Here is a 24,784-nt window from a genome sequence, read left to right as displayed (position 1 = left end):
TCCCAAACTCTCACGTCGGTGGAGCACAACTACTCCCAGATCAACAAGGAGGGTTTGGCAATAATTAAGAGAGTCAAAAAGTTTCATGACTTTCTTTATGGTCAGCCTTTCACTATTGTTACCGACCACAAGCCACTCCTGGGACTATTTGCATCCGACCGCAAGACACCCCAGATGCTTTCACCACAAGTATTGCGCTGGTCCATTTTCCTGGCCGGTTACCAATACTCGCTACAGCACCAACCCGGGAAAGCCATGGGTCACACAGATTCACTCAGCCGCTTGCTGTTGTTGGAGAGCGGCCCTGACCTTGCTCCAGTCCACCAGATCCTGTGGCCGGACCAGCCCTTGCATCTGAAGGACATTGCCGCCGCAACCACGAAGGATAGGCTGTTGTCCCGCGTCTTGGACTGGATGGGGAGGGGGTGGCCCGGGAAGCCGGGTCCAGAATTTTCATGCTACACAGCATGAGCTGTCTACACACCAAGGATGCGTGTTATGGGGTAGCCGTGTCATAGTCCACGCACCCCCCCCCCCATTAAGGAAAAAAGTTTTAGAAGGGCTGCACATGTCTCACCCGAGGGCATAGATGCAGAGATAGAGGGCTGGGTGAAACATTGCGAGCCCTACCAGGTCTCCTGGCCGGATCCATCCAAAGCACCAGTACAGTCCTGGAAGTCCACACAGTCCCTATGGGTCTTGGGTGCACGTGGATTTCATGGGGCCTTTTCAGGGCCAACACTTCCTAATAGTGGTCGATTCTCAGTCCAAGTGGCTCGAGGTGGTGCCGACCTCAACCGTGTCCACTACTATAAACACGCTCAGGAAGCTATTTGCGATACACAGCTTGCCAGACACACTGGTGAGTGATAATGGGACTGCTTTTACACTGGTGGAATTCAAAGAATTTGTAACAAAGAATGGAATCTGCCACATTCGTTCCACTCTTTTTCACCCAGCCACTAACGGCCAAGCTGAATGCATGGTCCATACCACCAAAGATGCGCTTAGGCGCATAGTGCATGGAGACTGGACTCTCCGTTAGCGGAGTTCTTATTGGCCCAACACATTACGCCAAGTGCAGTGACTGGCCGGAGCATGGCGGAGCTGCTTATGGGGAGGAGGCTCATTACCCTCCTTGATCATAAGGACCCTGACTGGGCTCTTGATCAACTGCCATCCATTGTGGTGCAGGGGGCTCCAAGAGGGTTCTCTCCCAGGGAAACTGTGTACGTCCAAAACTATGGGCCCGGACAGGGTTGGGTCCCTGGATCATTGCCCGCTGTACAAGTCTGGTTTCCTATGAGGTAGGGTTGGAGGGGGGACTGGTTTGGAAGAGACACCTCAACCAGATCAGAGCCAGGGCATGTTCAAACATGGAACTTCAAGCGGAACCAGAGGACAGAGAAATGGGTACTTCAGAGATTCTGTGCTCAGGCTAGGGTGGAACCAGATGGGTTGCTGGTGACTGAGTTACCCCAGCAGGGTGACCTCAGGCCAGAATTCTCAGTGGCTCCATCGGCAGTGACCCCTTCGGAGCTGGCCTCGCTGACTGCTCCACTCACGACAGTGGGTACCAGAGGAACCTCCTGGGTCACCCACTTGGGCACAGGAACTGCCGACGATGCCAGCTTGATGACTATGTTTGTTCTTTTTGTTAGGAAGTTGGGGGGAGGAGTGTTATGTATTGGGTTTAACACACTTTATGTTACAATGCGCGTTCTAACCAATCGCAGAAGCGTTGGTAGACGAACATTATAATGGCAAGTAAGCGCATGCTCTTTCAACTGTCAACGGTCAGTTCATGGTTGGCATTATTATCGTGTTGTCCAGTCAGTTTGGTTCTTGTGCTCCTATGAGTGAGCTGTTGTCACTGACAATTGTTGAATGAACTTACCGTAGTTGAGGAACTTATACTGCCTTGGGCTTTTGACTTTTTCCGAACATTTAACACAGTGCAATTTCTGTTGGAAAGTTTGGCCTAGAGACTCAGGGGTCTACAGACTGCTTTTTTTTTTTTTTAACTTATCAGGCCCATCTCTCTTTACAGCCACTCTGTATTATTCTCATCACATCTATTAAAGATTTGTGGTAAGGCACTTATGTAGAACAAGAGGGTCTGAGTAGGATTTTTAGACCCTGCTATGCGCTTTATCCCTTTCAGAGGAGGAAGCGGAACGGAGCCCAATCTGATGTCGTCAGGGTGGGCAATCTTCCCCCACCGTTTCTTGGATTAGCAACTAATGGGATTTAGCTGCTCATCCAATATCTCCCTTCAATACAGGAGCGGAGGGGGCTAAATGCCACTCCGGATTAAAAAATACACCCCTTCCTCCATAGAAAAGTGCAGCTCAGTTAAGCTGTTTCTAATTAAAGCCAGCCCCTCCATGTCCATCACCCCTCCCTGAGCAAGCCACGGCGACCCCAGCCAAAAAGGAGGAGCTTGTAAATTTCATACGTTTCATCAGCCAGCGTGGAGAGACTGTTCAGGGGGTCAGAGATGGAAGACACACTTCTTTTTCAGGCAACAGGTAGAAACACACCCCCACCCCTCCTGCTCTATGCTCACAGGCAGTTAAAAATGAACTAACCACCATTTGCAAAACGAAGAAGACAATTTAGACCAAGTTAGAGCCTTGGGTCCATCTATCCAGTTTTGTCTACAATGACTAGCAGGGCATCTCCAGGACTTCAGAGACGTCTCCCAACCCAACTGGAGATGAGGGGGATGGAATCCGGGGCTTTGCATGCAAAGCAGATGCTCAAATCATTGAGCCAAGGCTGTTCCTCACACCATCAACCCCCCGATCTGTCCTGAGAAGAGGGAGCAGGTGTATAGACGCCATTCCAAAGGGCAAACACCTTTTACTTATGCGCTTTCCGCTTCTCCTTAATTAAATAAAAAAATTTTTTTTTAGTATTCTTCAATCACAGAAAAAGATGTCCACTGTATCTCCTACATGATAGAATCATAAAACCATCCAACCCCCTGCAACTAGGTCACACAGAGCATTTGGCCATCCAACCTCTGCTTAAAAACCTCTGATGGAGTTTGTCACCTCTGGTGGGAGCCTGCTCCCCTGTAAAACAGCTCTTTCTAAAAGAAAGTTCTTCCTGGTGTTTAGTCAGGATCTCCTTTCTTGTAACTTGAAGCCTCTGTTTGTTTCCTATCTTCCAGAGCAGGAGAAAACAAGCTTGCTCCATCCACCACATTAACAGCCCTTAAGGTACTTGAAGATGGCTATATATCTCCTCTCAGTTCCCTCTTTACCAGGCTAAACATACCCAGCTCTCTCCACTGTGCCTCACAAGGCTTGGTTTCCAGACCCTTGATCATCTTGGTTGCCCTCCTCTGCACACCTTCCAGCTTGTCAATATCCTTCTTAAATTGTGGTGCCCAGAACTCGACAGTGTGGTGGTGTCTGGGAGTGAAGCCAAACCACTGAATTAGCAGCACCATAGTGACCTCTCTGGGGAGCAAATCCGGCCAGTGTGTATGGAGGTCCTGGGCTGCCCAGACGACAAGACCCCTCTCTCGGACTCACTGATGTGGTCCAAAAGAAAGCAGAGCAAGATGTTTGGCACCAGCCTGGCTGCAGGAGCTGCTGGATGGAGGCGTAAAAGGAACCATCCCACTGTTTTAGGGACTCCACTCTGGATTTGTGTAGGGTTTACTCTTTTGTCTTTTCTTCACCTGAAAATATCACACAAGGCAGAGGAGTTTTAGGATAAGAGTTTTCCTTCTCCTAGATGGGTTATCTTTCCAGGCTGAGGAGCCCCATCTGCCCCTAGCGTCCCTTTACAGCACGTGCAGAAACTGCCTTCTTGACCACTGGACCCACTGTTGGTCTCATCTGCTCCATGTTCCTAAATCACAGAGGGTTTGAGACCCAACAGCTACCTCTCACCTGGTTTAGCTGGACAGTCAAAGTCATTCCCAGGGATAGGCCACTGTCGCACGCCAAAAGCTTCTAAATGTACCTAATCCTCTTTGCACTTTGCTCGTGTGAAAACAGTCATCAAGAAAGGCAAGTTCATATTGAGAAAGCTGCAGAACATATAAATCACTTGCCCCAAACCCACAAACACCAGACTAGAGCCAGCTGCTACATAAAACAAGTTTAATATCCAATGGGAGTGCACAGAGGTCGTGGTGCATCCAACTGTTCGGAGAGGGGGCGAGAAAATCACATATAGGGAGCCATGGCCCAGAGAATGAACAAATCAGAAGGGGGTGGGGAGAGGAGGAAACCACTTTACACCAAGCAAAGGGGGCTGAAGCTGGGTAGGGAGAAGAGAAAAAGAGGAATAAATACTATTTGCCAGGGTGGGGGAAGGGAACACACAGTACCAACACTGTCCAGAGGAAGGGGGTGACCAGAAAGTTGCATGCAGTGACCTGGGTTTAACCCTAATACAATCATTATCCCCTAAAATTAAAAAGGGGGGAAAATACAACTCTTCCAACTTCCCCCATCATGGAAAAGGAATCTTGCAACAGAAGGAGTGTTTCGGAGGAAGGATGGAATGTTCTGTCCAACTGGGAGATATCCATGGAGTAAGCAGCAACATTACCAAAGAGCCAACCTTTTGAAGCTGCCAAGGGCCGGGGCAGGGGGCACCCTTGCACATGCTCCCCTTGGCTGGAAAGAGCAGGCCAAACCAGGAAAAAAATGTGCAGTTAGCATCTGCATGGGCAGCTTTACGATAGCATTGGTCCCAAATTTACTGCGGCAGCCTGCACCAATCACCACCAAGCCCTGTTCTGTTTTCCAGGAAGGGAGCAAAACAGTAAGGAATTGATGGGGCTCAGGAGAGGTGCATTATCAAGGGCTCCGGTGCCATTTGGTCTAAGAAGTTGGAGTGCAAATGTTTCAAGTCCATCAGCAGCATTAAAAAAGCAACTAACCGTCCTGGGCCACTCATGAGGATGCTGTTAACAAGGCGACGGATTCGGGGAAGGAAGAGCAAGGAGGGCGTTCAGCATTGCTGCAATCTCAATTGTTGCCAGCAGGGGTCACTGCCCAACAAAAATATATATATACAGGGACAGAAAGAATACAATTGGGGGGTTGGGGACAGAATGAAGTAGTAGCATTGCTCTCCCTCCAGAACATTGCCCCAATCTGGGAAGAGAAGGAGAAAGGGGCCTTTGATCACCTGCAGATCCATTTCCTAGAATGCCCCCTCCTTGCACTAATCGGTCTCTGTTCCCTCCCCCCCCCCGCACATATTGCAGATATATATATATACACATACACACACACACACACACACACACACCCTTTTTAAGTCCCCGGCTTCACCACCTAGGTCCCTTCGCTGCAACCCAAAGCGCAGCACACAAATGCAAGAAAGCAGCAGCTGCCACTGAGTATTGGTCACCTCCGGTCAAAAAAAAAAAAAGAGAGAGAGAGAGAGAGAGAGAACCAAGCTTCACAGACCACCAAGAAAATACAAAACTGACCAACAAAATAGAAAAGGAAACAAAAGAGAGAGAAAAAGAAAGGCCACAGAATCGGCACCCAAACCCCCCACTTGCCCCAACCCTCCCACCACACCCATATATTTTATTATCTCTATATATATATTTATCACACACACACACAGAGACCGTGCAAAAAATCCCGGCAGAGCCAGAATATGAGAAAAAGAGAGAGAGAGAAACCAAAAGTTAACCCCAGCCCCCCCCTACCCACCCCAACCCCCACAGCAACCGGTGCCGGCAAGGAAAAGCAAACCCAATAGGGAAAAGGAAGTTGGGGAAGGGGAGAGGGGGGTTGGGGAAGGGGGGGAATCAACCCATAATGGAACCAACAAGTGAGGGGGCTTAGCCCCACCACCACCCCTGCGCTCATTTCTTGTTCTTCAGCTGGTTGGCCAGCCAATCCAAGCCCTCGTAGAGACCGTCTCCGCTGGTGGCACAAGTGGCCTGGATGTACCAGTTGCGATGGCGCAGCGAATGCAGGCCCAGCTTGTCCGTGATTTCTGCCGCGTTCATGGCGTTGGGGAGGTCCTGGGTGGAGAAGAGGAGGCAGAAAAAGACCAGAGAGTTCAACTACCCAAGAAGAAAGGCGGGGAGAGGAGAAAGAGGAAGCCAGCCTCAAAGAGGCGCCCTCAAAAATCAATTTAGGACCCAATGTGGGTTTGAGTCAGTGGCAACTGACCCAGTGGCGGGAGCATTTCCAGATAATTACAGCCCTGGTAAGAAGTGTCCATTTTTGCTAGAGGCACCATCTAGCTGCCCCTTCCTTCCTTCTTCAAGCCTCCTAAGATTTGCTGGTAGCTCAGTAGCCAAACTCCATACAGGAAGAGCTTAAAATGCCTGCCTGGCGATGAAGCCCTCCCCACCCACCCACCTTTCAGATTTCACCAAGCGTTGCCCATGGGTTCTGCCTGCTCTGCACTAACAAGTATGTATGTAAGTTAGTAAACTGGCTACCAAGGTAGTCAAAATTGAAACAGATTCCACCCCTGCCTGCTCCTGTAGAAAACCTCTAATGCCATCTGCCAATGGCCTCCTCCACATGAGGCAGGTTGGTGACCAGAGGGAATATCTTATTAGTTGTGGTTCCCCACCTCTGGAACTCTTACCCCCCAGAGGCTTGCCTAGTTATCTTTTACATCCCATTTTTTACTCTCCCAGACTTTTGAAAAGTGTTATAAGGACATTTACAAGCAAGTTTGATGTTTTTTAATGTTGCTTTAAATCGTATCAATATTATTCTCTTGTTTACTCGGAAAACCCACCTGAAAACTAAGATTGAAGGGTGGCATATAATTGTTTTTAAGTACTATTTTGCACAGTTCATTCTGCTATTCACAGGGAGGAACAAGTGGAGTTGCTTCACAGAGGAACTGATGCATCAGTCAAAAGGAACTCTTACTGAACAACTCCTTTGATGTAACCAGGCCGGGCCCACACACTTCCTAGTCCATTATTGCAATCCAAAGGGCTAGAAATTTGCTTTGGACACACATAAATCCGGGAGCTAAGGAAACAGGATTCAAAACCCATACCACTATCTTACGTGCACTCCCACAGAATCACAGTGCACACACAGCATTGAATTATCCATGCACTTATTTTTGCAGCCACAAAAGAACATGATTTGTTTTGCTCAGTCCTGCACCCAACAATAGCCCCTCATCTGCACAGAATGCACATGGGCAAAAGCAGCAACTGCGCTTTCCTTCTGAACAGCTATTGCGAGGAGCTGCATGGAATCCTACAACCAAAGTTTCTTACTCCGGAAAAGGCTCAACAGCATGGCAGTATACACATTTCCACACCCCACAGTTTGTAGGTTTCAGTGCTGCCCCACACCATGTATGATGCAGGTGTCCGTTTGTCCCAATGGCCCACGGGAAAATCTTAGCCACCTAAAGAGAAGCCAGCATGTTCCACAGAGTCCTTCTTGAGATTATACAGGTTCATGCCTGGGTTTTCAGCCAAAGGCTCCAAATTCCACTAGAGAAGGGATGGGGAACCGGTGTCCCTCCAACTGTTTTTGAGACTCTGAACTCCCATTAGTTCCAGCCAGCCTGAGAGAATAACACCCAGGAATAATAGGAGTTAGTAGTCCAACAAACATCTGCAGTCACAGGTTTTGCACCTCCGTCCCAGAGGTGGAGTGGGCAGACTTCAGACATGTCAAATCTCCTTCATTTTTTAAACTAGAACTTGAAGATCTACTACCATGAGTCAGGTACACGAGACGAACAGTTATAATTAAAGAACAGAGTGCCTCTGAGCACATTCAGAGCCTAGGAATTTGCTTTCAATACAAGAGATGAAACGAGTCCACCGTTCTTTCATACAAATGCCTTGTTAGTTTCATTTCAGCAGGTGACTGGAGTGGGGACGGGACGGGGACAACGGGATGGACAATTTTATTAGTGATGTTGTTAAAAACACTGAGAGTTAGAAACTCTTGCCAATCTCATGCAAAGGTATTTACTTGTAAATCTTTCTTCTGCCTGTCTCTGCCCTACAGAATGGGTCAGTAGCACTTTGTTACTGCACTCCCAAGACAGTCAAACGCAGTCTGCCAGGAGGCCAATATGTTACCATGCATTCCTCGCCAAATCGCAGTGCTAGAGGCATGTTTGCTTACCAGAGGCAGGCAGGCAGGCACAGAGACCTAGATCAGATCAGCCCATCAAATAGGCTCAACTGACTCCCCACCAATCTCCGATGTTCTGGAGCACCCCACCTTTCACTCTGGACCAACCTGTTTGTTAGCAAAGACAAGGAGAACAGCATCTCGCAGTTCATCCTCTGCCAGCATCCGCATCAGCTCCTCGCGAGCCTCGTTCACCCGCTCCCGATCATTGCTGTCCACCACAAAGATCAGACCTGAAAGCAAGAAAGGCTGAGGATGAAGGGACACAAGGTATATGAGAGAGAGAGAGAGAGAGAGAGAGAGAGAGAGAGAGAGAGAGAGAGAGATATCTTGCAAGCAAAGTATGAGGATGTGGAGTGGAAATGGGATTAAAGAACGTGAGACCAGTGGATACAGGGAGGTATACAAATTTAATAAACAATAAAGAATTAACATGTGAGGAACTCTGGAGACTGCAAAGGGCAGGCCAGCTGCTCAAAAGATCTAACCATCTGGAAAGGCAGAAGTGAGGATGCAAGCCAGTCCTCAACCCCATTTTTTTCAAGAGATGGAAGGAAAAAAGTTACCCAATGGAAACTCACAGCCCTTCCTCTCAAGGAAAAGTGAAGTCTCTTAGAAAAATCTCAGGCTTTGAGTGGCCTTCGCAACCACACAGCCTTTCAGCAACTCTGTGAACGTTTTTCTCTTTGGTTTTTTGTTGTTTTTTACTCCCTGCCCTGCCCTACCAACACATACACACAAAGAAATGGAGGGATGGGCTTGTTTTCAAACTTGAAAGATAGAATTCATGTCCTGAATGAGCACTCCAAGTTTTAAACAGATCTCTCAATTGTCCAGGGGCATTGTCTGACTAAAAACAAGAAGCATGTGTTAAACCAAGGCCAATTAACCCCACCACCCCTTCAGGAAGGCCTCCCATGCAAGATGCTGAAGCTCAGGAAAACAGAGGCTGCCTGATAGCTACAGAATCTTGATTGTATGGTCCCAGAGTCAACCTACAATGCCAGCGCCGCAGGGCTGAAATTTATTCGGTGTTATGCTGTCCGGCTCCACCTGCATCCTACCCCAGGCCACATTCACAATGTACATTCAAAGCACTATGTTAGCACTTTGAAAAGCCATGACATCCCCCAAGGAATTCTGGGAGCTGCGATTTGTTAAGGATGCTGAGAGTTCTTAGGAGACCCTCAAAAGTACTAGAGCCCCATGTGAATTGTGTCTAGCTGTTAACCCGAAGGTTGGTGGTTTGGGTCCACTCAGAGACTGCTTGGGACAGGGGGTTGAACTAGATGACCCTCGGGGTCCCTTCCAACTCTACAATTCTATGATCTCTGGAAACTGTAGCTTTAGGACGGGGATAGGGATCTCCTAACAACTCTCAGGCACCCTCAACAAACTACAGCTCCCAGAATTCAATAGAGCTCAAAATGAACAATTGCAAGTGGCAAGGGACCCCAGTCTCAACTAAAGCATGCAGGACAGATGGCCATCCAACCTCTGCTGAAAAACCTCCAAGCAAGGACATACCACTCCCTCCCAAGGGAAGTTTTCAGCCACGCAGTCCTGATGACCCTTTGCTTGCAAGTCACTTTGTTTCTCTTTGGAATTGTGAGATCCACACCTCAGTGAGAGAGGCACCTGCTCCTGTTTAAACATCCTGGGATAGGAGCAGCAAAGCACTCTGGCCAAGTTGCCTCAAGTCAACAAATCAGGGGTTTAACTGAGTCCGGGGGTTGCTGTGCCCAAGGCATCCCAAGGGTGAAAACAAGCCCAGAGCCATGCCAAGCTGGAAGGTGATGGGGGGAGAGGAGCTTGGTAAATCCCATACCTTGGGTGTTTTGGAAGTAGTGCCGCCACAAGGGCCGTATCTTGTCCTGGCCACCAACATCCCACACGGTGAAGCTGATGTTCTTGTACTCCACCGTCTCCACATTGAACCCTGAAGAAGAGCAGCAGGTTAAGAACCAAGTTTAGCACGACAAGGGACTCAGCCCTCCCTCTGAGCTAGAGACAACCAAGCATTCCACATTTAAAGACAACACACCAAGTATTAGCATGATTTTGCATAGGCCCCAGAATTGGCAGGCAGGCCTGTCTTGCTTTCAGTTCTAGTTCAGACTTCAGTTGGCAGGTTCTTTGGTTGACAACAGAAAGGCAACAAGTGTGGCCATTAGAGGTTGCCATAAACTGAGGCTATGGTTCAACGGCATGGTTCAACTATTTTTTGGTTCTCATTTTATGCATTGGTAATGCCAGAGAGGGATATTCTAAATGTTTTAAATTGTACTTTGGGAACTGCCCTGAGATCTACGGATGGAGGGCGGTATACGAATTTAGTAATAATAAAAACACTTTATGAGGCAAGATTTGTTCTCAACAAATAATTTGGCAAAATTAAATAAAAAAGGGATCTTAGTTTGCTCTTCAAGCTTCACCAGTAAGATGCGTTCACCAGTGAGCATGTTACCATGAAGAAGATTAAGCACTTGTTGACCAAATTGACTTGTTTCCATGTAGAACTTTAGCTACAGTCCAACAGTAGGTTCAAGAAACCACAGGGTTGTATCCAGTGAAGTCACTGCACACACAGAACTTCTGCTTGTGCCACGGAACATGTCCTCCCACTCCTCTCTCCGTGTGCCCCCCACATAATCCCAAAATCTGTCCTGGGGTCCATATGTCCTTCTAAAAAGCTCTTCTGGAGCAGAGTGGGGGCAGGTATCTGTGGGGGGGGGGGGGTCACACACAGGGAACAAGAGGAATGGGAAGTTCTTTAGTGCAAACAAGAGCCATTCTGCTCATGTAATTACCTTGTTGAATTTAACCCATGGGCTCCAATGTGACTAACTCTTTAAAATATTCTGAATAATGAGTCACCCTTTCCAACATAGCTGGATAAAAATCAGATGGTGCAATCCAGGGAGCGCTAGTGCTCCACAATCTGTTTCCTTCCACAGCACAGGCACCGCTGATGAATGGAGGTTGCGCAGCAACAGCGCATAACCAATTGCACTCGTAATGGCCTCACAGAGGGGCCCCCACCCCAATTTTCCTTGTTTCTGAGCCATTAACAACAATGCTATAAATGTTTCCAAACTTCCCTTTCAAATCCATAAAACCAGCCATGGTTTTTTGTTTCAGTTAAAAGGTTGAGGAAAGACCAAACCAGCCAGTCCTGTTGTGATCCCGAGATTACAGTAACATATCAGAGGCATAATTCATAGCTGAAATGGAATTTCTACATTTGAGGAGGAAGGTACCTCTGGAAACCAGCTGCTGAGGGAAGGTTGTTCTCCTCATCATGCCCTGACCAGACATTACGCTGGCCAGCCACTGGTGGGCCAGAGAGACCCTTGGTCTATCTGGGCTCTTCTTAAGTTCCCACGGCTCCAATGGGCTTTGAGATAAATGTGCTTTTGAGAAGTGCAGAAGCAACAACCATCTCTGCTTAAAGCCTGCCAGCCCACTCAATACCACCCCAGGAATTGAGTGAGCTGGCAAGATTCTTCTTCCTGACCAGGAACAAGACCCTCAACTGCTAGGGAGACCCTGCCCCAGCAAGGTGCCTTTTCCAAAGCTGGAGATGGAAGCTTGGAATGGCAATAATCAATCAAATTTGGGCAAATCGCTGGCAGGGCAGGCAGGGTTCTGTGTGCCATGTGCATGTTTACAAGTTCTCCTCTGGATCTAGCGGCTCCTGGTTCTGTGAGTCACCCTAATTAAGCCTGCTGTGTGCTCCGTCAGGGAGGGAACAGACTAGTACAAATGACAGAGAAATTGCTTTAACTTAGCAGACCCCCCTCAGCACACCGCTTTCATAGGACTGGGACTGAATCCCAGGGGCAGTAGGGAAGACGGGATGCAATGGGTCCCATGGGGGAGTAAGGTGCTTGCTGATACTGCTGTGCTGAAGTTACATCCTATGGCCTGGCTTCAATTCAACCCTGGGAAAAGGAAGGGGGCGGGAAGCAGTTCCCCATACTGTACTGGTAGTAGGCAAGAGGCTGTACCGATAGTAGGGATGGTGGTGACGATCTCTCCCAGCTTGAGCTTGTAGAGGATGGTGGTCTTCCCAGCAGCATCCAGACCCACCATGAGGATGCGCATTTCCTTCTTGCCAATCAGGCTCTTGAGCAGGTTTCCAAATATGTTCCCCATGGCGGCAGGTTCAACAGTGCAGGACTTGGCTTCTTCTGTCCAGTCGGTGTCAAAGGACAAGTCCTGTGACAATGGAGAAAGGCTATTAGTCGGAGGCATGGCAGTAACAACATCCAGAACAATGCTCCTGAGACTTGCCCATCATGGATTTCCAGTCTCCCCCAAACTGGAGCCTGTCAGATGTTGTTACGACTCCCAACTCCTACCATCATCACTAGCCAGAATGGCCAATGATCAGGGTTGATGGGAGCTGGAGGGCACCAAGCTGGAGAAGACTGGACTAGCAGGTCCTACAAGAAGAGATAAGCCTGAAGCAATATGATGAGTTTTGCATCTTCCTTTAAGGCTGGGCTCACACACGCAAGCATAGAACACCTGGCCACACATTCAGCAGCCAATTGTTATTGTGGCTCTCCAGATGCTGTCGGACTCCAACTCCCATCAGCCCTAGCAGACATGGTCAATAGCCAGGGATTACGGGAGTTGTAGTCCAGCAACATTTGGAGAGCTACAATTTCCTTACCCCCTGCAAGAAACACAGACTCCACAGGAAGTATGCAGAAGATAGTGAAGTTCTTCCTGCGGTATTGAATCTGCCTGTAGGTTATTCACAAACGCAGGGTAATCTGATGCGTGGATCTAAGACTCCATTGGAAACCTCTTTCGAAAGGAATCTTCTTTCAAGCAGGAGGAAGGCTTTGCTGAACTGAAAGCCACACCTTCTGCAACTTAAGCCAGCCCTACAAATGAATATCACAAAAGTTAATAACTGATTACAACACAGCCCACCCACAAAATTTTGTTTTTCATTTGTGACACTGCAACCGCCTGAAAGGATATTATGCCAATTCTTTTTCTCTTCATCAAGACCCGGCTGGTCTTCTGGAGGCAATGCTTGCTTACCAGGAGGCAAATGGCTCTTCAAAAGCCCTCCCTTTGATGGTAATGCAAAATTATTCCCGCCTGAAGATCCTTCATGCAGGCTAAACAAAGACCCACTCTGGTCACAACCAGACCATACATTCAAAGCACAGTTTCCCAAAAAGAATCCTGGGAACCAAAGTTTACCAAAGCCCCTCACAAAGCTACAATTCCCAGCACCCTTAACAAACAACAGTTCCCATGATTCTTTTTTGCCAGGGGGAGAGTCATGTGCTTTAATTGTGCGTTGAGTGTGCTTTAAATGTATAGTGTGGATGTGAACATAATCTTTTCTTACCTTTTCAATGAGCACCATCCATTTCTACCCCTGAAGAAGCTCACAACTTATAACCAACTTGACGAATCCCACAAACATACAAACAGCAATGTATGATGGGGTTCCCCCATGTCTTAAAAGAAAAGTATCATTTCATAAAATTTGTCACACAATAAATGGATACTATAACAGGCAAACCAGGCAGTTTCGAAGTTGCAATTGTCATCTATCCCTAAGCAAGCCCAACAAACCAAGGGCTCCATTTTATTTGTAAACAGGGGGTGGTGTTTAAAACCAGAAGCTTAAACACAAGGCCATACAAAATTCAAAACCAATTAATTTTGAGCCTCGTGAAGTTTTCCAGTTGAAAAACATCAAGAAAGCAGAAATGCTACACATCCTCAACCCCCTATATTGTTGAACAAGCATGTTATGAACAATTATTTCCTCTACGCAGAAGAATCACATTACCCGAACACCACCTGAACTTCTAGAAAATTCAGGTAAGCATGAGCACCCCAAGATTCTGATCAGATTATTCCTGATCATATCTAGTGCCCCTACAGTTGTGTTACTTTCCTCCAGAAATTTCTCAGCTTTTCCCCCAATGAAGTTCAGGCCCCTACAGTTTAGAAAGGAGACGGCTTGAACAAGGTGACTCAATGCAACTGGTCCAGCCCCAGCCCCCAGTTGCCAAACTAGAAACTAAAGACAACTGTGGCCATAGGTAACAAGACAAATAAGGCTTTATGACTCTGCATGAAAAGGCTTTTGTTTTATGAACCTTTAAGGAATGCAGGCTACTTGAGACAACAGCATTTGAGTATGAAATTTGTTTCCGAAGCCCTACCATGATTCTTACAAGTTGTGGAAGAGGACAAAGTGTGGAAGTAAGGCAGGCTCTATATCATCAGCCAAAGGCTGAGGAGGGGGATAAAAACTATCAAGTGTCCCCAAAATTCCTGAAGTTGAATAACATGGGATGGGATCAAGGCACTCACACCTCTTTTCTTCACCAAGTACGTGAGGTTAAGTTGCTATCGTGTAACAAAACGGATGAGTAGAAGCAAGCATATCTATGCCAGAATGCTGCTAGTTACAGATAGGTAGCCGTGTTGGTCTGCCATAGTCAAAACAAAAAAAATTCCTTCCAGTAGCACCTTAAAGACCAACTAAGTTAGTTCTTGGTATGAGCTTTCGTGTGCATGCACACTTCTTCAATCCTTCCAGTAGCACCTTAAAGACCAACTAAGTTAGTTCTTGGTATGAGCTTTCGTGTGCATGCCCACTTCTTCAATCCTTCCAGTAGCACCTTAAAGACCAACTAAGTTAGTTCTTGGTATGAGCTTTCGTGTGCATGCTGCTAGTTTAAGACTAGGGACTACAACTCCCAGCATGCCTTAGTAGGTGGAGGTATGCAGTTCAGCAAGATGGGAAGTGCTTCAACATCAGATGATGTGGCTATGTTTGGGGAAGAGTGCAATGCCTTCTGACCTGGGTAAATGGCTTATTGCCGCTGCCCAGAAATCACCTAAATTCCAGCATCCCTATAAGGAAAGCTACATTTGGTGAGTGAAGGATCCCAAGCAGGATGGGGAACAGTATCCTGATTGAGAGCTAGCGTTGGGGGCAGGGTGGGATCAGCATACCAGTGTCAGCAGAGACCTATAAGGGATCCTTTCTCCTGCGTCACAATAATGAAAGGCAAAACAGAGGGAGGGGGGAAAGAGAGCACACGTGCCAGGCACTGCCCGTCACATAAAGCAAGCCACATATGGCAGCATTCATCATTGCCAGACAGCTCAGTCGGAAGCCACATCCACAGAGTCAACAAACTGACCCCCACAAAGTCTTCCTGCAATTTGCCTTGCTATTGCCCTTGCCATGAGACCTGGATGATCTGTTTCAGGCTTTGACCAAACACAGCCTTGGCCCAACCGACTGTCATCTGCTTCTTTTCCAAAATAAATAAATAAAAAATATCCAGGTGTCTTGTCCCTTGATTTAACCAGGAAGCTTTGTGCGTGGGAAGGCGCTGACACATCCCAGAATCCTGCCTCTGCCGGGTGCTACTGACGCCCCCTTCAGCCGAGAAACAGTAACTGCATCTCCCACAGCAGCTTCTCAAGGCCCAGGTGGCCTCGCAGGCCCGACTGGCAGGATGCCCCAGGCCAGGTGTCACTTGGGGGGCCTCGCTCCTGCGCCTCATGCCTTCCCACTCCGTGGCAAGCCCCCGTGCCGAAGCCTTCCTCTCCAGCGCTCAGGAGAGAAGGCACGACGCCTGTCCTCGCCGCCGCCGCCACCCACTCGAGTGCCAGCCACCCACCCACGCGCGCGCGCGCTGCCTGGCAAGCGCACGCCCGCAGCCCGCGGCTCTCCCCGGCAACCCCGGCCCTGAACTGCCACCGGGCCGGGCCAGCCGGGCGCCGCCTGCTTGCTGCCCCCACCCCCGCCCGCCGCAGCGCAAGGAGCCAGCCAGACACCCCCACATCGCAACGCGCGCGCTCCCGCGGCGCCTCTCGGGCCGCATGCTACCCGGCACTCCCCCCCTCAAACCCCCCCACCCCGTTTAAATATTGCGACACCCCCTCAGAAAAACACCACCACCACCCGCGCCATCTAACTTTGCCGTCCCTGGCCTTCCCTCCAACCGGGCAAGGGCGGGAGGGGGGTTGAGGAGGGGGGAGAAGCGTTTCCCGGAGACCCCCCCTCTTTCCTGGCCAACGCACGCCCCCCCCCCCCGCAAGAGCCTCTTCCCGCTGCCGCAATGGCCCCTCGCGCCCCCAGCCGGCCTCCGCGGGAGCCCGGCCGGCCTGCTTCTGTCGCCCGCGCCTGCAGGGAGGGCTCCGCCGCCCGCTTCCCGCCGGCCCTCGGCTCCCCTCCTCCCGGCGAACGGGGCCCGGGCGCCCACCTGCTCCTGCTCCTGCGCGCGCCTCCGCCTCCTGCTGCCCAGCTGACTCTGCACTCCCAGCCCCGCTTGCCAGCCGGAAGCAGCGAGCAGGCAGGCCCGTGGACACGACGCTCTCGCGAGAACGCGCCCCCCCACACACTCACACACTCAAACCTGGGGGCGGCGAGTCTCGCGAGATGCCCCGCGCCACCGTCTCCATGGTAGCAGCTGCGGCGGTGCAGGTGGGCAGGGCGGGGGAAGCGGCTCCGTGGCTGCCTCGGGCGGCGGAGTTGGAAGGGACCCCGAGGGTCATCTAGCCCAGCCCCCTGCAATGCAGGAATCTTTCGTCCAACATGGGGCTCGAACCCAGAACCCTGAGATTCAGAGTCTCGTGCTGTACTGACTGAGCTATCAGCACCCCCCCCCTTCCTGAGAGAGCCAGCACCTTTTGTAGGTATCTCGTTCTTTTCAACTGGGGTGCAAGACGATTGATTTGCCGGAGGACCATGGCTGCATTTTGGAATGCACACGCTTTCATGTTACGTCCCAGATTATGAAGCACAGTCAGGGCCAGCCTGCAGCAGGAATGGGGCTTAGAGAAGCACAGTCTATACAAGTGTGCAGGTAGAATTTAAATATAAATACACATGATCCACAGTTTTTAGTGTATTGATCTGATATTATAACTTTTTAATACATTCGGTTTGGCAATGAAGGACCAACTCTGGTTTGAAATATACTGGGTTTAGTACTCGTTAAATAAGAGGAGAGAGAGGTTCCTTTTGTGGATCAGGAATTGGTTAAGTGGTGGGAAGCAGAGAGTAGGAAATAAATGGACAGTCACCAAATGGAGAGCTGTAGAAAGCAGAGTCCCTCGAGGACTGATACTGGGACCTGGGCTTTTAACTTGTTCATAAACGAGCTAGAATTGGGATGAACAGTGACATGGCCAGGTTTGGTGATATATTAAATTGTTCAGGGCCAAACAAAAAATGTGAAGAGTTCCAGAAGGACCTCTCCAAACTGAGTGGATGGGTGGCAAAATGGCAAAAGTAATTCAATGTAAGCAAGTATAAAGTATTTTGGGGGCATGTTGGGGCAAAAAACCTTAATATGCTCATGGAGTTTGAACTGGCTGTGTCTGACTGGGAACACAACCTTTGAGTCAATGAAGATGTTGACCCAATGATTATACAAATCAATGGGGCAGCCACATTTGGAATATACAATGGTACCTCTAGTTAGAAACTTAATTTGTTCCAGAGGTCTGCGTTTTAACTCGAGGTACCACTGTAATGTACAGTTCTGGTTGCCTCACCTCAAGAAGGATATTGTAAGTTGGAAGAGGTTCACCAAAGGGCAACCAAGATGATCAAGGGGATGGAAGAACCCTATGACGAAAGGCTGGAGCATTTGGGACTTTTCTTTTTTAGAGAAAAGTTGAGAAAGAGGTAACATGGTAGAGGTTTATAAAATTACGTATGACATGAAGAAAACAGAGGAGAGTTGTTTTTTCCCACTCATAACTCTGGAACTCATGGACATCCAACGAAGCTGAATGTTGCAAGATTCAAGACAGATAAAGGAAAGTACTTCTTAACAGCACATAGTTAACTCACTCCCATGGGAGGCAGTGATGACCACCAACGTGGATGCTTTTAAAAGACGATTAGACAAATTCATGTAGGTGAGGTCTATCCATGGCTCTCAGGCACAATACCTATGTTCTACCTCCACTGTCAGAATACCAGGTTGCTGGGAACTGCAGGTGGGCAGTGGTCCTGTTTGCAGGTTTCCCTTTGCAGGTTGGCCACTGTGAGAACAAGATGCTCAACTAGATGAGCCACTGGTCTATCCAGCAGGCTCTTCTTATGTGAATAAGCTTATATCAATATGATTATACGGACTCTCTTCTTACTGTATTCATCTGGGAATTTCCATCTTGCTGGACTCCCATCTTAGAGAAGGAGCAGAATGGCAAAGATCCCCCAGCCTTGCAGAGCCTGTGCAGAGACCAGCAGAATAATGATATCCAGCTCTTGTGGCACAGAGCTAATGAACCACTGAGTCATGGCACAGTGAGTGCCCCCAAACAAACTGAGCTCCAGCTTTTTGCCAGTGCAGTGGAAACCTTAAGGACAAACCAGGCTAGCAAATGGATTCAGTGGATCAAATCCAACAATTAGTTAATATATTTAATTATGGGCATTATGAATATGAAAGTTGAATTCGGTAGCAACTGAAAATACTAGTCCAGCCCTATATACACTGTGCAGCAGGCAATTTTGGACATGCCTACCTCCCCCATGCCTGTTGTTTTTGTCCATGGAGTTTTCCTGGCAGGGATACTGGAGTGGCTTGCCGATTCTTGCTCCAGGTGGATCATGTTTAATCAAAACTCTCCATTATGACCTGTCTGTCTTGGGTGGCCCTGCACAGCATAGTTCCTAGCTTCTCTGAGTTATTCAAGCCCCTTCACCATGACAAAGCAGTGATCCATGAAGGAGTAAGAAGGTGATCACTGAAGAATTGATACTTTTGAATTCTGGTGCTGGAGGAGACTCTTGAGAGTCCCATGGACTGCAAGAAGATCAAACCTCTCCATTCTGAAGGAAATCAGCCCTGAGTGCTCACTGGAAGGACAGATCCTGAAGCTGAGGCTCCAATACTTTGGCCACCTCATGAGAAGAGAAGACTCCCTGGAAAAGACCCTGATGTTGGGAAAGATGGAGGGCACAAGGAGAAGGGGACGACAGAGGATGAGATGGTTTGGCAGTGTTCCCAAAGCTACTAACATCAGATGCCCTCCCATCAGATGTCAAAGAACTACCTGACATTCAGAAGACATCTTAAGGCAGCCCTGTTCAGGGAAGTTTTTAATATTTAACGTTGTACTGTTTTTAACACTTGATTGGGAGCCACCCAGGGTGGCTGGGGAAACTCAGCCAGATGGGCGGGGTATAAATAAATTATTATTATTATTATTATTATTATTATTATTATTATTATTATTATTAACATGAGTTTGACCAAACTGTGGGAGGCAGTGGAAGACAGGAGTGCCTGGCGTGCTCTGGTCCAGGGGGTCACAAGGAGTCGGATACAACTAAACAACAGCAACAACCTACCCCATACCTGGCTTTGCTGAAGACAGGGGGTTGCTGGCACTGCTCATCAGCAAAGCCCTGTGCAAAGAGCTCTGAAAGAACCAACAGCGAGGGTCCTTTGCTTTGCAAGGGGCTCAGCAAGGCCTGGCAATCTGCCAGCTCCCTTGCTAGATAGCACTATGCAGGGGGCATAGGAGCCAATTCCTAGGAGCCAGGGTTCCTTTGGCCCACCCAATAAAATATTTGAAGGGGCCAGCCCTCTCCCCCAAGTTAATGGGCATTACCATTTAAATGGTGTGTGTGCCCAGCGTCATGATTGATTATTAAGGGCTAGACTTACCTGGCTCCCCCAATATTTTTTTCAAGTTGGCATCAAGGGGCTTTGCAAGATGGTGCTGCTGAGACCCTTGGAAAGTGCCATCATGCAGAGTGCATTGGAAGGAGCTTCACAAGACCCAATAATCAGATAACTTTTGGGTCTTGTGAAGCCCTTTGCAAATCACTCCACAATACCCTGTGGGCAAAAAAAGTGAGATAATGTCAGACTTGGCCTGGGAAGGATGGGAGAAAATAATGTTCTGATTCACCAGCTAGATCCAGCTCCACACTTCCACATGAATGTACTGTGGTGTAAGCTTTCATAGGCTGCTGTTGGCTTTCTCCGTGCTGAGGCCTGGAAAGTTTGGTAGATAAAGTGGTGAGAGATTTAAATAAAGTTATGCTTCCATATTGGGGAGCTGTATATTTTCAGAGAACTAATGGCAGATTAAAAGAGGGTTGCATGTTGTGTGTTATCCTGCTTTTACCTGTGGTAAAAACATATTGTTGAGACAATGCAGAAACCTGCAAAACATGTTTGACTAGAGATGTATGTTAGCCAAGGGAAATGATGCCTCTGTCAAACCAACGTCAGCTCAGAAAAATCTGTCTCCTGCCTGAGCTGTCCTCTTTCCAAAGAAGCCTAACAGTGCAAGCCCAGTGGTATTATTTCATATTGGAAGAGCTTCTGAGGGTCATCTAGTCTATGGTTACCAGATTTTTTCAGTGAATCCGGGGACACTTTTTTTTTTTTTTTTTAGCCTAGTAGCAACAGGGAGTCAGTAGTGGGGATGGTGAGGCAAAAGACCCTGGGCCCAAGCACACATGCATATTGTATACAGGTGCAAAGCCCTTCTTTCACACCCTGTGAAACATAAATGCGCAGAGGTTTTTTAACTCCTGGGCAACGGCCACCCACCCGTGACTCCCAAAGCCCCCCCCCCCAATCTCCTGCCCACTTCCCCCTTTGTTTTGACAGATTGGGGGAGGCTCGGGAGTCACGAGAGGGCGGCCGTTGCCCAGGAGGGGCGCAAGGCACACAGTTTCTCTGCCAGGCAAGGTGCAAAGCCCTTCTTTCGCACCCTGTGAAACATAAATGCGCAGTTTTTTAAAAACTGGGCAACGGCCAGCCGCCCGCAACTCCCGATCAGTCAAAACAAAGGGGGAAGGGGGCAGGAGATCTGTACCGACGGATGTCCCTGGTTCCCCTTTGGCAGTGGCGGCAGCAGCGGCAAGTCAGCAGGCCTGAGCCAGCCTGGTAGCGCAGTTGGCTCTGGCTGGCTTCAGGAGCTGCTCGTTGCCGTGGCGCCCACCATTTTTCCTCACCGGAAGTCCCCATATAATGTGTCTTGTGTGCAACAAATCATATGGAGACTTCCAGTGAGGGAAAATGGCAGGCGCCACAGCAGCGAGCAGCTCATGAAACTAGCCAAAGCCAACTGCGCTACCAGGCTGGCTCAGGGCTGCTGAGGCTGCCACTGCCATATTTCCCGGGGACAGATTTGTAAATTTGGGACATTCCAGGGATGGAATTTGTCCAGGGACAGATTTGCAAATCCAGGGACTGTCCCCGGGAACCGGGGATGTCTGGTAACCCCAATCTGGTTCAACCCCCTGCAGTGGAGGAATCTCTTGCCCATGAGGCTCAAACCCATGATCCTGAGATTAAAAGTATCAAACTCTACCGCCTGAGCTATCCCAGTCAGAAGTGCTGATAAGCATGCATGTCCCACTGAATGCAGTGTTTACTTCTGAGTAAATGTGCACTGTAAATCTGTGAAGGCTACCTTTAACTTCCCATTACTTGTGTGGTGCAAAACTGCAACAAGCATGGCACATGCTAGTATTCAAAGCCAATTGTCATTGCTGTCACTCTATGGAAAGTTCTCCTGTAGTGATGAAGATGAAGATGAAGATGAAGATGAAGATGATTTTAAAAGTCCTAATGAAAACTGATCAGCGTTTTAGAATGAATTTCTCCTGGTATACCAAATGTTAGTAATTGTATACTCATTTTTGCAAAGCTTATTTTGCCTAATATTTATATTTCCATAACATTCATGTTTTTATGTTTGCATTTCTATGCACACTTTATCCCAGTATAGGCATTTTTGTACACATTACTTGGCTGGAGAACTGCATTGTAGAATTTGGAGAAATGTGAATTTCAAAGAATGATTGTGCTTCAGTTTGTGGATTGTTTCAGAAAGTGTGAATTAAGAAGCATACAATGGACGCCCGGGTTGCGAATGTGATCCGTGCAGGATGCACGTTCACAACCTGCAGCATTCGCAACCTGCAGCGGTGCGTCTGTGCAGGCGCGGGTTGTGATTCGGTTCTTCTGCGCATGCACAAAGCGTGATTTAGCGCTGCTGTGGATGCGCGACCACCAAAACCCGGAAGTAATCCGTTCTGGTACTTCTGGGTTTTGGTGCGTCTGTATCCTGAAAAAACAGAACCTGAAGCATCTGTAACCCGAGGTATGACTGTATTTGCCTTTAAAAGTGAACCGAAACACATTTATCTCTGGTGCCTACTGCTAAAACACATTTCAAGCAGTTTGAGGTAGCCTGCCAAAGCCTACTTTTGCTATGAACATACTGTGAGGTTACAGATAGGTAGCCGTGTTGGTCTGCCATAGTCAAAACAAAAAAAATTCCTTCCAGTAGCACCTTAAAGACCAACTAAGTTAGTTCTTGGTATGAGCTTTCGTGTGCATGCACACTTCTTCAGATACGAATGCATGCACACGAAAAGCTCGTGCATGCACACGAAAGCTCATACCAAGCTCGTGCATGCACACGAAACCTCATACCAAGCTCATGCATGCACACGAAAGCTCATACCAAGCTCGTGCATGCACACGAAAGCTCATACCAAGCTCGTGCATGCACACGAAAGCTCATACCAAGCTCATGCATGCACACGAAAGCTCATACCAAGAACTGACTTAGTTGGTCTTTAAGGTGCTACTGGAAGGAATTTTTTTTGTTTTGACTATGGCAGACCAACACGGCTACCTATCTGTAACTGGAACTATGGAAGGCACCACATTGAGCCGCAGTATCTGAAGAAGTGTGCATGCACACGAAAGCTCATACCAAGAACTGACTTAGTTGGTCTTTAAGGTGCTACTGGAAGGAATTTTTTTTGTTTTGACTATGGCAGACCAACATGGCTACCTATCTGTAACTGGAACTATGGAAGGCACCACATTGAGCCGCAGTATCTGAAGAAGTGTGCATGCACACGAAAGCTCATACCAAGAACTGACTTAGTTGGTCTTTAAGGTGCTACTGGAAGGAATTTTTTTTGTTTATACTGTGAGGTGACATGGACAGAAGTTCACCCTGTGCCCCCTCCCTGCCCAGTGGTCAAATGCTGAGCCACCCCTCAGTGGCACCCACAATAACACACCTCTCTCCCCTACTGCTTCCCCTCTCCTTCCACCCACTGTCTCACATATGCAGTTGGCAGAGCTTTCCATGTGTTCAGATGCAACCACTCCCTGTTGAAGTGCACAGAGAAACTCAGCACAAGTGAAGTCATGGCTGCGGGTGGAGACCAAGCTGAGTTCAGCAAGCAGACCTGGTCCAGCCTGACTCACAGCTTGTGGGTCCCTCTTGGGCTGGGACCAGGATGAGGACACTGGCAAATGGCTGGGGATCTCTGCCTTCAGATCACAAAAAGCTTAAACTCAGCCTCTGTGATCTTTCAGGTGCACTGGAGAAGACAATATGTGGGGCAGGATATCCCGTAATTGAAAGCACTAGTCAGCAACTAGATTTCCTGGTCTGCTAATATGAGAAGCAAATGGGGAAAAGTGGAGAAGTGCTTCAATTCCCACCCTATAATTCCCAGCAAAATCTGTTGCCACTGACACCAGTTGCACCACTTTAAAAAACACAAAACAACACTTTCAGGATAGTGAGAGGGTGGCAAAAAGCACCTGCCTTACCCAGTAACATTTTCTGAACTCCCAATTGTGCACTATGGTGCAGCCGAACTGGAGTGCAGGAAGGATGTGGCTGTGAAAATGTCCCAACTGGATCTGAAGATGCGTTTGGACCAGTGTGTGTTGTGTTTGTGCCATTTGCTGTAGCAAATTGCAGAAGGTGGTCCACTCCATACCACAGTCCATGATCTGCCACTTTGCTTTCCCCTTCCTGGTCCGCCCCCCCACGCAAAAAGCATGAGGGAGTGGAAGAGACATGAGACCTGATTGGCTGGAAGAGAACCACACTGTTCCGTTTCATAGACATTTCCCCACTTTTCCTTCCTCATTATCTAATTGTTTTAAAGAGTGATTTGCTCCACTGCAACCAATCATTCACTTACATATTTAAAAGCTGTGTTTCACAGTGGATCTTTTCTGGTAATCTAAGGGTTGCATGCTTCTCTAAAGAGTGTCAGAACACGTCGAAGGAAAAATAGAGTAAAAAGGTTCTTATAATCCGAGTCACAGAACATTTACAGATGCTTTTAACCCTGACACACCAGTAAAAAACGAATCTTGAGTTCCTTTGAGCATGTGAAAAGTGCCTTTCCCGTAGCCACAATCTCAGCAGTGACATACACGACTGCAAACAAGGGGCAAAGCTTCCGGAAAGGCCTTGAGGTCTGGAACCTCTCCTTAGTAATTAACTACTGGAAAGGAAACAAGAAGAAAAGCACTCTGAGCTCGGAGGCAGCTACAACTTTGTAGAAGCCCACTGTGTTAAGGAAGCCCGACTTGGAAGGATCTGCTGGAAAATCTCCGTGGTGTCCGTATCATCAGGCAAGGCGAAAAAAGTGTCGTAAAGAGCAGCGATGGGGAAAGCCAGAAAGTTCTTCTGACCCACAGGACACAAATCCCCATTAAATGAATGGAACCTATCCCAAACTACACTTCATTTTCAAAGACGGCAGAGAAGCTCTCTTGCATTTGTCCCCAGAAGGTGTGCCAGACACCAAGGAGCTTTCCTTGCAAACTGCGTTGAGATTTCAA

The 24,784-nt window shown here is 48.3% G+C and overlaps 1 protein-coding gene and 1 long non-coding RNA gene across 2 annotated transcripts; one reads left to right on the top strand and one right to left on the bottom strand.

Moving 5' to 3' along the window:
• Nucleotides 1-4,107: 4,107 nt before the first annotated feature.
• Nucleotides 4,108-16,516, bottom strand: ARF3 (ARF GTPase 3). Its single transcript, XM_083729534.1, has 5 exons — nt 16,394-16,516; nt 12,137-12,347; nt 9,955-10,065; nt 8,235-8,359; nt 4,108-6,016 (listed from the first exon to the last, which is right to left on the bottom strand). Exons 2-5 carry the CDS (start codon nt 12,282-12,284, stop codon nt 5,855-5,857), a joined length of 546 nt encoding a protein of 181 aa, XP_083585660.1. The 5' UTR covers nt 12,285-12,347; nt 16,394-16,516; the 3' UTR covers nt 4,108-5,854.
• A 4,661-nt stretch (nt 16,517-21,177) lies between these two features.
• Nucleotides 21,178-24,381, top strand: LOC310840256. Its single transcript, XR_014561877.1, has 2 exons — nt 21,178-22,404; nt 23,126-24,381. It is a non-coding gene; the product is annotated as an uncharacterized lncRNA (long non-coding RNA).
• The last annotated feature ends 403 nt before the right edge of the window (nt 24,382-24,784 follow it).

Source organism: Podarcis gaigeae (assembly GCF_964106915.1).
Source record: "Podarcis gaigeae genome assembly, chromosome: 2".
NCBI classification, from domain to species: domain Eukaryota; kingdom Metazoa; phylum Chordata; class Lepidosauria; order Squamata; family Lacertidae; genus Podarcis; species Podarcis gaigeae.
This window is presented reverse-complemented; position numbering and strand designations above follow the sequence as displayed.